Source organism: Mastacembelus armatus, chromosome 2 (genome assembly GCF_900324485.2).
Source record: "Mastacembelus armatus chromosome 2, fMasArm1.2, whole genome shotgun sequence".
Taxonomy (NCBI): domain Eukaryota; kingdom Metazoa; phylum Chordata; class Actinopteri; order Synbranchiformes; family Mastacembelidae; genus Mastacembelus; species Mastacembelus armatus.
Genome location: NC_046634.1, coordinates 9,041,677 through 9,054,140, shown reverse-complemented (window position 1 = coordinate 9,054,140; position 12,464 = coordinate 9,041,677). Strand labels below are relative to the sequence as shown.

Below are 12,464 nucleotides of genomic sequence, written 5' to 3'. Positions count from 1 at the left end.
CCAAGAGTTTCTCCTTTGTCAAAAGTGCAGTTTATTTCTCAGTATGTTTTTAAGTAGCTCACATGGTTGACAGGCCGTTTTCCAGTCGTAAATAATGACTCATGGCAGAATAATGTGTAATACAGAGCTCAAATACTGATAAAAGTAGAAATTCAGCGGTTTCAGGGTAAAAGGTGAATCTGCAGTCAGCTGTCCTTACTGCTCGTTGCGTTATTGTGCGTGCGGATTCGGGAGAAATTAGTGCAGGTTTTTTGCGTGTGCGCGTTCACGCGAGCAGCTCGGTGGTGTGCTGGTGCTAATGCGGGGCACGGGAACGCGCGTCGAGCACGCCTTGGGAAGTCAGGACGATGCGGCTGTTGTCTCTCTGCAAACCGGGCACTGAGCAGCTGCGTCCTGCAGACGGAGCCCTGTGCGCAGATGTCGGAGCTCATCACCTGCAGCGCTGCAGCTGATTCGGTTCGGCCATGGCGCAGATGAGGAAACCCGGAGACGCACGGTTCGGGTGAAGGACGAGTTGTGCAGGTTCCCAAACTTCACCGCGCTGAGGAAATCAGGAGCCGAGGTTTCGTTAGTCGCTTCTCCAGCGATGATCGGAGCCGCTAATTAAACAAACCGATCTCCCCGCTGGCCCAGGACACAAGGACGGTCAACAAGGCCTAGGCGGCGGTGCCCGAACCTCACGGTGGTCAGTACGCGTCCCGAAACAGACGGATCCTCGTCAGTTTTCTGCCTGTTGCTTGGTCATTTCTCCGCAGCGGCTTTAATTGGAGGGGCGGCGTAGCCCGAGGCAGCCGCAGCCATGGTGGACGCGGCGGAGTGCGGGGTGAGAGTGATGTGCCGCTTCAGGCCCCTGAACGAGGCCGAGATCAACAGAGGAGACAAATACATCCCCAAATTCAAGGAGGACGACACCGTGGTCATAACGGCAAGTCCTTCTCCTTCTTCTTCTTCTTGTTGATGATGATGATGATGCTGTTGGTCTGTGTGCAGCTGTAAATACAAACACCGCAGTGTTTCACAGCCAGAGTCACCTGGAGCTCTGCAGGCAGCTGAGGCCGCCAAGTGCGCAATGAGACAGGAACATCTAGTCTGCAGGAATATTTAGGAATCAAACTTGCAGCCTGTTTCTGTGAAGCTCAGTGATGTGACGCTAAATAAATAGACTGCTGCTAATAATAACTCAATAGTTTCTTCACACTGATATTCTCACCAGCCTTAGTTAGTTAAAGCCTTTGAGCTCATATTTAGATTGTGTTAGAGTCCAAACTCTTAGGGTCAGAGGTTAAACTCCCTCTGGTCCCTTTATGAATGTGCTGATTCACAGTGGTCATTTCATCATTTGGTTTTTAGGAGGATCAGCCCTGCATTTTGTGTTTCCCCGTCTGTCACGTGATGCTTGCAGCCCAGTGTTGTTCTTGCTGTTGCCTTATTACCCAGAAACACTTGTGCTCTGTCAGGACAAAGTGCACGTCGCCGCCTGGTGTCATCAGTCAAACTGCAGAAAGGCTTTAAAGAGGCTCATCCTGTCTGTGTCAGTGGTTTCTCTGCTGCTTTGGGGTTCAGGCCCGGTGAGAGTGCTGAGAGCTGCTTTTCACAGCCATCAGCCTTTTACCCCTGAGAGGCTCCATCAGTGCCTGGACAGGAACAGGAGCAATGATGGATGGTCAGACTGTTTCTGGGTGTTTCCAGTTTAAACCAGTACAGTGATGGACACAAGCTCAGCTGGTCTCTGCCACTTTAGGTTCGTCCATCACAGCTTCAGTTAGTACCAGGAGCCTGCAGTGTCAAATAGTGACGTTAGATGAAGAACAGGCTTTTCTCTCCTGCTTGTTTCTGTACATTTCTCTGTGTTTACACCTGTGGGAATAAATCCTGATCATCTTGTTTGGTGTGTTGTGCCTTTTCCCTTGTTATGACCGTGTCCTGCGTTGCTGTGAAACAGGGTAAATCCTACGTGTTCGACCGTGTGCTGCCTCCCAACACGTCACAGGAGCAGGTGTACGAGCAGTGCGCCAAACAGATCGTTAAAGGTACGGAGGTTTCAGGTGCTGTTCCCATGGATCCATAAACCTCATCAGGTGTTGTTCTCTCATCTCTTTTTATTCTCAGTTCATGCACTAACGCTGCACATACATGCACCAGATTCCACTACCAGCTCTGTGTGATGCTAGTGAACCTGCTGTAATACTGTGGAGGTGGTGGTGGCAGCTGTGTCAGTAATAGAAACATCACTGTGGCACCCTGGGGACAAATTTGTCACGTCCACGTTTGTGCCGTTCCAGATGTGCTGGGTGGATACAACGGCACCATCTTCGCCTACGGACAGACGTCCTCTGGGAAGACACACACCATGGAGGTGAGACACTCACTCAGTCTGGTGGAGTAAAGCTGAGTAAAGTTTCAGAATCACAAACCGGTTTGTCACCAAGTAGGTTTTCAGGCACATAGTGGAGAATTTACTTTAAGCACAGGTTAGCTTTAAGCTTTGGTTTTCTCTTTGTCTGTTTACTGGACCGGGATGAGCACAGCAGGGATTGTGTAACAGACTTTCTCCAAACACTTAATCCAGTCGAGCTCTTAGCTGGTTGAGATTCAAGGAATCAAAGGCCTGATGCAGAGACGTCTTTCAGCAAAGCGCTGATGTCCAGAAGCTTAAAGCCTCTTTTTTAATTCTCTGTTGCGACTCTGATGAAAAACATCTGCTTCATTAGGTTCAGACCCTGATATTTGTATTAAAAGTGTAATATCTGTTGCTGTGTTCAGGGCAAACTGCACGACCCCCAGCTGATGGGAATCATCCCTCGCATTGCACGTGACATCTTCGACCACATCTACTCCATGGATGAAAATCTGGAGTTTCACATCAAGGTAAAAACATCAGTCACAGGCCTTTATGTGTGACAGATTGGGAAAGAGACGTGTTACATCTTTTCCAATTGAAAATCTTTGTATTCTAAATTATAGTTGTTATAAGAAAGTGAAATTAGAGCCAGATGTTCAGAGAGTTTGTTACAAAATGAGTTATTTGTCTGTGCAGGTCTCCTATTTTGAAATCTACTTGGACAAGATCAGGGACCTGCTGGATGGTGAGAACTGTTTCAGTGACTGGAATATCTAACATGAAAAATCTCTTTTATTGAAAGAGACATGAAGTGACGTGTGGTCTTTGTTCTTTTCAAAGTGTCAAAGACAAACCTCGCTGTGCATGAGGACAAAAACAGAGTGCCCTATGTCAAGGTAAAGTTCTACGGGGGGAGGAGGACTCGGACTCACGGTGCAGAAAGATCCTGCAAACTTTCTGTAGATTGAAGTTTTCATTCTGTAAATAAATCAAAGAATTAATGGTCTGATAGTCCCGACTGTAACACTTTGTCACTTTGTCCCAGTGTTCAATTATCCGGTAAAACCATTTAAGCTCTGGCTCAATAGAAACATTATAATAAATGATTATCTTTACACTAATGATCCATGGGTGTGTGACAGCAGGGTGACAGGTTGTTACACATTAATATCAGCATGTGACGCTAGAAAACATCTGCTCTGTGTCAGGGTTGCACCGAGCGTTTTGTGTCCAGTCCGGAGGAAATGATGGACGTGATTGACGAGGGCAAAGCCAATCGGCACGTGGCAGTGACCAGTATGTATGTCTAGCGTGTGGCTATGAGCATCATGTAATAGCTGCTTGTGTTTGTCCAGCACGACCATCAGGTCGTCGCACCGAGTTAGCATTTAGCTCAGAGTGCAGCCTCGCGTTTCTTTTCATCTTCCTCCAGATATGAACGAGCACAGCTCTCGCAGCCACAGCATCTTCCTCATCAACATCAAGCAGGAAAACGTCGAGACTGAGAAGAAGCTGTCGGGGAAGCTGTACCTGGTCGACCTGGCGGGCAGCGAGAAGGTGAGTCTGAGTGAGACCAGAAGCTTCATGCTTTGGTAAAGGTGCTTTCTGTGGAGTTTTGTGTGTGACATGATGCTCTGGGCTGTTTGGACAGGTCAGTAAGACGGGAGCTGAGGGGGCGGTGCTGGACGAAGCGAAGAATATCAACAAATCTCTGTCGGCGTTGGGAAACGTCATTTCAGCCCTGGCCGAGGGAACAGTAGGTCACTGCTAAATGTGTCTGTGATGTGAATTTGAAGAAACAGTCAACACTCGCACTGGTCTTAGAAAGTTGTCTTAAGACAGAGATGCATCTGTTTATCAGAAAACCCACGTGCCGTACAGAGACAGTAAGATGACGCGGATCCTGCAGGACTCTCTGGGAGGAAACTGTCGCACCACCATCATCATCTGCTGCTCACCGTCCGTCTACAACGAGGCCGAGACCAAGTCCACGCTCATGTTTGGACAGAGGTACGTACGGCTGTTTGGTCCACACCAGGGAGGAGCAGCAGTGAAAAGCTCAGGTCACCACCCACCTTACATCACACTGACCACTTTTTATGGATACAGAAGCAAAGCAGCAGTGGACAGTGCACTTTGGAGTCCTGTGTGTGTGTGTGACTCGTTAGGACCAATGAAAACTAGCAGCCAGATGGCTCCAGGTCTCCTGCTGTGCAACTGGTGCTTATTCCTATTTATAGGTTCCCATGAAGGAACCTTGTTTTTGTTTGTGTTGTTCTGTGCGTCACACACAACCTGCGAGCGCTGTCTTCCTGTGTGTGTGTGTTTCAGTTTGGTTAAGTCTGTTTGCATGAGACCGTCAGCCACTGCAGTGTAATAAATGTGATGAGGCACATGTTTTTACTGCTGCATACGACATAAAGTCACATATTTGCATATCTGCTGCAAAGGGAAAGCTCCAGCTGTAAAACTGTCTTGACAAAGCAGCGTCTGAGCTGAAGCTGCTTCTGTAATCAAGTGCTCAGTAGCAGCGGTGATGGGGCGCTGACTGGTTAGGGATTACTGCACAGCCATCTGCCCTCTGGAGGCGGAACGTGGAGGAAATGAAGAGTTTTAATCAAAAATCTGATTTCCATCCTGGAGCAGAAAACCACATGACACACAAACGTGTTTGCTGAGCTGCTATTTAGTGAGCAAGAGATAATCCATCAGACCGAAGAGAAATAACAGGAAAAAGAAACCAGGTGATTTGTGAGATTAATTCAGAGCCCTGCAGTTTAAAGGGGCAGATCTTAGCTGGCTGCTGTTGTTGTGTCACCAAACTCCACTGAGAAACATTAAGGATGAAATTATCCCACCGTACTGTGTCTGTATCTAGAGCGAAGACCATCAAGAACACGGTGTCGGTGAACCTGGAGCTGACGGCCGAGGAGTGGAAGAAGAAATACGAGAAGGAGAAGGAGAAAAACAAGAGCCTGAAAACCATCATCCAGAGGCTGGAGGCTGAAATCAGCCGCTGGAGAAACGGTCAGATTACAAGTGAACTGTGTCAAAGAGCTTCAGCTTTTCACAGTTGTATACTAATTTCCTGTTCCTTTAATTTCCCAGCAGCCTCTGCATAGTTTACTTCCACAGCATGTTTATTAAAATGTGATCCAGGCGTTTTTATCCCCTTTCATGATGTGCAGACGTTTGAAAACCTGCTTTAGGTGGTTGTGATTTAACACAGATATTAATGTTGCATAAGAAGAAGAGCTGCTATGAGAATAAATTTACGTCTCAACACTGTGGTAAAGCCTTAAACTTTGATTAAAGAAGTGAGGTACGATCAGAGCCAGAGTGATGCAGCATCAACTTTAACATCCTGTAACATCAGTCCCATGATGACGTGTAAATATGTTTAGAGGAGGTTTGAACACAGTCGGGGGCTTTTTGCTGCCTGTTTGTCTGACACTGCAGCATCCTCGCCCTTTTCTCCATCTCTGTTGCGTAGTAACTGCTGAAATCCCGCCCCCTCCCTCTCCCTCTCTCTCTCTCTCTCTGCCTTTTCCTCTTTGCTTTAATGTCTCTCCACCCTCCACTCTCCTCCTCCCTTTGGCCATTGTGCATTTTTTTATTTTTTATTATTCCCTTGCGGGTGCTGATAGCACTCCCCCTCCTTAGCAACAAATCAGATCAGCTGCAGCCTCTAAAACCTCCAGTCCTCACACGTTAATGTACAAACACACACACACAGACACACACACATTGTGCTGATGCAGTGTTTCTGATGTGAGTCAGCCGCTGGCTCCGCGCCGAGCCATTTAAAACGAGCAGCTCTTCACCTTCTCTCTGTCGCCTCGTTTGCAGTTGGATTTCATCAGTATTGACCAGAACCTAATTACTGAAACGCAAACTCTTTATCTGCTCAAGCCACAGTGCCGCTAACAGACTGTTCACACTCTCTAGTTCTGACATTATAACAACAAAAAGCTGCACCATGAGATGATCTGACTCTTTACTCTGCTCCTACATTCAACTGTATTTGGAAATATTGATCGATGTCCATCCCAGTTTCCAGCTGACGTCTTTAAGTCTTTTTATCTTTAATCCAACATCCAAATATTTTCTGTTTACGATTATAGAAAAGAGAAAAACGCAGCAAATTCTGGCATTGGAGAAAAATTGATTACGTGACAAATTGTTGCATGTGCATTAATTATATTGGCTGATAACCTACATATCAATAAGTGACTCGGTATGTGTGGCTTAGACTATGGACGAGTAAAGATCTAACAGAGCGTGTGTTTCAGGGGAGAACGTTCCTGAGGACGAGCAGCTGAGCTCTAAGGATCAGAGGAGCACTGAGCCGTACGACAACACGCCCATCATCGACAACCTGCTGCCGGCCGCAGGAGGCGTGTCGGCGTCCAGCGAGGAGCGCGGCAAGTACGAGGAGGATATCAGGAAACTGTACAAACAGCTGGACGACAAGGTGAGTGAGCAGCAGGTGGACGCTCCGCATCATTACACTAATTAGAATAAAAGTCTCATTTACTACGTCTGATGTTTCTACAGGATGATGACATCAACCAACACAGTCAACTGGCTGAGAAACTGAAGGAGCAGATGATGGACCAGGAAGAGGTTTGTCCCCCAAAATGTTGACCTCAGTGTGCGTGTGTCAGTGTATACACACATTTATAGTCAGACTCCGTCCTCTCAGCTGCTGGCGTCAACGCGGCGCGACTACGAGAAGATCCAGGAGGAGCTGTGCCGGCTGCAGACGGAGAACGAGCTGGCCAAGGAGGAGGTGAAGGAGGTGCTGCAGGCGCTGGAGGAACTGGCCGTCAACTACGACCAGAAGAGCCAGGAGGTTGATAAGAGAGAGCAAATCAACCTGCAGCTGACCGAGGAGCTGCAGCACAAAGTGGTGAGTGGACCGGACCAAATAAACAGAACATCTGTGTCCTAACGTCTGTGTGTGTGTGTGTCGGGTGTGTCTATATACTGTATGTGTGTGTGTGTTGGCAGGTTTTGCTGTCAGCGGTGCAGAGGGAGCTGAGTCAGCTGCAGGAGCTGAACGGCCTGCAGAGGAAAAGAGCTGCAGAGGTTCTCAACCTGCTGCTGCGAGACCTCAGCGACATCGGCGCCATCATCGGCACCAGCGACGTCAAGGCCGCTGTGGTGAGAACACACATGCACATATGCACAACCACACACACACACACACACACACACAGTCTCCCACCCTGACCTCCTCCCCTCAGTCCTCAGAGACAAAGGGGAACGGCTCAGCGGTGGAGGAGGAGTTCACCGTGGCTCGCCTTTACATCAGCAAGATGAAGTCAGAGGTCAAGTCTCTGGTGAACCGCAGCAAGCAGCTGGAGAGCGCTCAGGCCGACGCCCACCGCAAGATCCAGGCCAATGAGAAGGAGCTGGCATCCTGTCAGCTGCTCATCTCCCAGGTAACCTTTCACCTGATGTGCGTCCTGCAGGACCTCTGACAGGAACATGTTCAGGGTACATGCAAGTTTTTGGACCATAAAAGCTGAAATTATTAGAGTTGAAGATTGAAACCGTGTCAACAAATCCAGCTGTTTTCTTATTCTGAGATACATTACAAACTGAGCACGGTCTGTTTGTGTCGCAGCATCAGGCCAAGATCAAGTCTCTGACAGACTACATGCAGAATATGGAGCAGAAGAAGAGGCAGCTGGAGGAGAGTCAGGACGCTCTGACTGAGGAGCTCGCCAAACTGCACGTTCAGGGTCGGTACCATCTGCAGAAAACAGTAAATAAAGCCACACTGGGCTCTGTAGTCCATGTTTTTGTTTTACACGTGATATAAAATAAATAAATTAGCTTTATCTTAATTTTGAGAAGCTACAGGGCGAGGAGAGAAATGATTGTGCACATGTTGAGGTAATTTATACCCTCAGGCAGAACAGGGTCATCCAGAAGATTGAACCAGGTAACGGAGACTAACTCTGACTTACCTGTGTTGGTTTTCAGAGAAACGGCATGAGGTGTCAGGGGAGGAGAAGGAGAAAGAAGACATCAGCAGACTGGATGGCAGCGAGGACATCAAGGTGGACTCAAAAACGAAAACCTGTCCTCACAGCTGGAAACTGCAGCCGCCTTGTTATCTCTTTGTGAGCCTGAAATCGTTGTCTCTCTTCTCCGACAGAAAACGCTGGAGGAGCAGCTGGAGAACCACAGGGAGGCTCATCAGAAGCAGCTCAGCCGCCTCCGAGACGAGATCGAAGACAAGCAGAGGATGCTCGATGAACTTACCGAGTGAGGAAACATCACACACACAAACACACGATGATCAAATGTTAGAGAAGCAAGAAAAATGCCTCAACGACATCTTCAAAGTCTTTTTATCTGAAGACTTAAAAGCAACATTTTGCTGTACATTCAGTATAAACATCGTCTTTAACTTTGTCTGAGGCATTTTAGCGTCAAATAAACACTAGAACCAGCTGGCAAAGGCCTGACAGGATCACTTTTCACTGAGGAGAAGCAGCTGTGAGAACACACAGTCATTTACCCCTGGATTCATCATCACCTAAGAGTTGACCATCCTGATAGAAAGAAGTAATTCATGTCAAAATATAGAATCATGATCACAGTTTAAATAAAAACCACATTTATTTCTAGGTGCAATAATCTATTCCACTATCTAGACAGACTTTTTGTTACTGCAGCATTTATTTATATGTATTGATGGAGACATTGTCTTTCGTTCTCCATATGTGGGTAAAGTTGGTGCTTGGTGACCACAGACTTTAGCTTTGGGCTGAACTCATAATCGGATGTGCAGCTTTTTATTTTTTGCCACTTACCTTTTGTCTCACAGCCTGAACCAGGGCCTGTTACTGGAGCAGGAGAGACTCATGTCGGACTATGACAAACTGAAGGTTGAAGAGCAGGAGAAGGATGTTAAACTGCAGAAGCTCATGTAGGCACCGGTTGACACGAGTATCTGTTTGCTCTGTGTAATATGTGAAGCAGCTTTACAGGGTTTGCCTTGTTTTCTGTGCAGGCAGCTGAATGATCAGCAGGAACAGGCCAGAGAGGAACTGAAGGGTCTGGAGGAGACTGTGGTGAGTCTGGCAGTCTGATAGAAGCTGCTGATTATGAGATGGAAAACTTCAAAATACATTTTCATGTGTAAAGTAACGGTCAGTGGGTCAGTAGGTCTGCCACAGACAGGCTATCAAATCCTTTTGTAAAGACTGAACTGAGTCGTGTGTTGAAGTGTCTGGTGTCATTTCTAACCATCATAATCATTTTCTTCTCGCCCTGTCAGGCCAAAGAGCTGCAGACTCTGCACAACCTGCGCAAACTTTTTGTTCAGGACCTCACCACTCGGGTTAAGAAGGTGCATCCATTTTTCTGAGGTTTTTATAGATGTGTTTATGTGAAAATGAAACACTGAACCTCTTCTGTCTTTAGAGTGCTGAGCTGGACTGTGAGGAAGGACTTGGCCATGTGGCCCAGAAACAGAAGATCTCCTTCCTGGAAAACAACTTGGAGCAGCTCACTAAGGTCCACAAACAGGTAAAGTGCTGAGGCGAGAAATAGTAGGAATAAATTAAAACGTTGACCTGATGTTCCAAAGTGGGAGACTAGTATTGTTGTGTTTCTTCAGCTTTTTCCTGAAAAAGTAGCAGAACAATAATGTGAAAATACTCTAATATGAGTACAATTCCTGCAAGAGGAGTAGAACTAAAAAGTACTCAGCTGTAGTACTTGCCTTCCTCCTGTGCCTGCAGCTGGTTCGGGACAATGCAGACCTTCGCTGTGAGCTGCCCAAGCTGGATATGCGTCTGCGTACCACGGCTGAGCGAGTGAAAGCCCTGGAGAACGCCCTGAAGGAGGCCAAAGAGAACGCCATGAGGGACCGCAAGCGCTACCAGCAGGAGGTGGACCGCATCAAAGAGGCCGTCCGGGCCAAGAACATGGCCAGGAGGGGTTACTCTGCTCAGATTGGTGGGTTTTGTTTATTGTTTATTTTTGTCAGGGACCATGTAGAGAAAAACATTAAACCCAGAGTGAAGACGCTCCGTCCCAGATTATAGCTTTCAAAATTTGCTGTGTTTTTGGTCAAATCCTTTGCCACAGACCAGAAGATACAGTATGTGCAGTGGCCGCCTGGGGATTTAATTATTACATTATAGATAAAACTGATCTCTGTTGTTAATCATTTTCAGTGAAGCCCATCCGACCAGGCCATCACCCACTGTCATCCCCCATCAGCAGCTCCATCACGGCCAGAAGCATCTACACCCACAACTAAAACCACAACAGCAAGTTACCGTGAGTCCTGTGGAGAAAAACATCATCTGTAGGTTCTGACTGTCGCAGCTGCCTGACTGATCTGATTACACCTTGTCTTTCTTCCTGCAGACAAACCATGAACTAAAAATACAGAGAACCACCCTCCTGCTGGATCACCCCCAGGAGGCCATCACAACAGACTGTCATCGCTTAGAGTCCAAACATCCAGAGTATCTACAGATTTAAGCATCTTTCTTTTCCTCACTGTTGATGTCAGACGCCTCATTTGCAAAGTTATTGTGCTTTGTGTGCTGGGTTAAGATTAAGACACGTTATAATTTTAGCAGGTGACTTGTTGCATTTTCTTTGCTTAAGCACTTTCCCCGCTGGGATGAATAAAGTTCTTGAGTCTGCTTTGAGAAACGGGCAGAAACCTTTATTTTAAACCAGCGTTAATTTCTTTAAGGCAATAGTTCAACAAGCGTACTCGCTTTCTTGTTCAATGAGAAGATCAGCAAATTGATCCTGCAGGTTCGATAATTAACAAGTCTTGTTGTTTTATAACTAGAAGGTGGATTTTCTTTCCCTTCAGACAGAGCCAGGCTTAGACTGATGTTAAATCAAAGGTAGTTGTAGTTGTGCAGACAAAAAGACATTCGGTCTGGATAAAATTCCCTTTTCTATCTTGACGTTTTGGTTCTTTTTTCACATTTGAACAGTAACTTCTTTCACCTCCCTACAGGTGACAATCATCCAATCACATGAGTTTTACAGAGTATGATCAAAATCTCCTTAAGGCAACGAGTAAAAGTGCAAAATGACATTTGGTTTGTGCCTGTAAAGTCATAAATGTGATTGCTGGACACTCACTGTGTTGCTGCAGGGACTCTGACCAGCCAATCAGATGGTCCTTGGACTAAGAGCAGTGCTAGTCTGGTTTATTTGCATGAGAACAGGAGGCCGCCTGGTTTTTTGTCTCTGTTTTTCCCCTTAGGATTTCAGGCTGAAGAGTCTTGTAACGTTCTGCACTCACACTGTAAAGTTCCTGATCAGCTAGTCAGAAACCTTAAAAACATAGAGTGAGACAGATCAATGAATTTCCCTCAAAGAGAATCACAGAGAATCAAATACATCTATATATCTCTAATACTTCTGCAAAAGTCTGTTTCCCTGTAATCAAAGCTATATTAGCATGTCCTGAATATTTATTAGGAGCTTTTTTTCCCGGGTTTTACACAATAATTGCATGTTATTGAAGAAGAGAGACGCTGACAGGAAGAGGAAGCATTTTTGTTTTGAGAACATTGCAAGCTGCACAGAAGATTCATTGCTTTTGTTTTGTTGGAGAAATGTGTTGAATGATGTTTCTAAATAAAGATTGTTCAAATGATGCACTGCATCATATTTATTGTCGCTCTTCACCCTGTTTGCATCATGATGTGGCGTCTTTAAACATGAGATGCAGTAAAAACTAAACAGTGATGTTGATAACTGGTTTGTTAAAATTAGTCTCATGCTTTTAGCTGATGCCTTTGTTATAGTTAGTGAGCAGATACACCTGCAGTGACCTGCTTAAAGACAACACATGTCGCTGAATCAGACACTGACTCCTGTAGAAACTGCTGATGACATTAAACAGAAGAAACTGTTTTATGGCTGTGACTCAACTGCAGTTTTTCTGCCAGAACTTGCACTTCCTGTCAGTTTCCACATGGTGGCAGCAGATGGTCATTTTACTTTGGGGGAGTCAAATGTGCAGGAGTAAAAGTGTAATAATATATTTACCTAAGACGATAACCAGAGACTTTCAACAACCAATTTTTGATTTTTATACTTCAACCAGCCCTATTCTTCA

At 46.1% G+C, this 12,464-nt stretch overlaps 1 protein-coding gene across 1 annotated transcript; it reads left to right on the top strand.

Annotated features, from left to right (window-relative positions):
• The first annotated feature begins 336 nt into the window (after nt 1-336).
• Nucleotides 337-11,885, top strand: LOC113127257 (kinesin heavy chain-like). The gene is made up of 26 exons (XM_026301674.1): nt 337-925; nt 1,943-2,030; nt 2,283-2,356; nt 2,764-2,868; nt 3,038-3,086; nt 3,182-3,237; nt 3,550-3,637; nt 3,774-3,898; nt 3,993-4,097; nt 4,203-4,351; nt 5,220-5,368; nt 6,634-6,815; nt 6,899-6,967; nt 7,047-7,253; nt 7,355-7,507; nt 7,591-7,788; nt 7,974-8,091; nt 8,336-8,412; nt 8,511-8,620; nt 9,186-9,287; nt 9,372-9,432; nt 9,639-9,710; nt 9,785-9,889; nt 10,105-10,321; nt 10,543-10,648; nt 10,739-11,885. Exons 1-25 carry the CDS (start codon nt 800-802, stop codon nt 10,626-10,628), a joined length of 2,871 nt encoding a protein of 956 aa, XP_026157459.1. The 5' UTR covers nt 337-799; the 3' UTR covers nt 10,629-10,648; nt 10,739-11,885.
• Nucleotides 11,886-12,464: the final 579 nt, after the last annotated feature.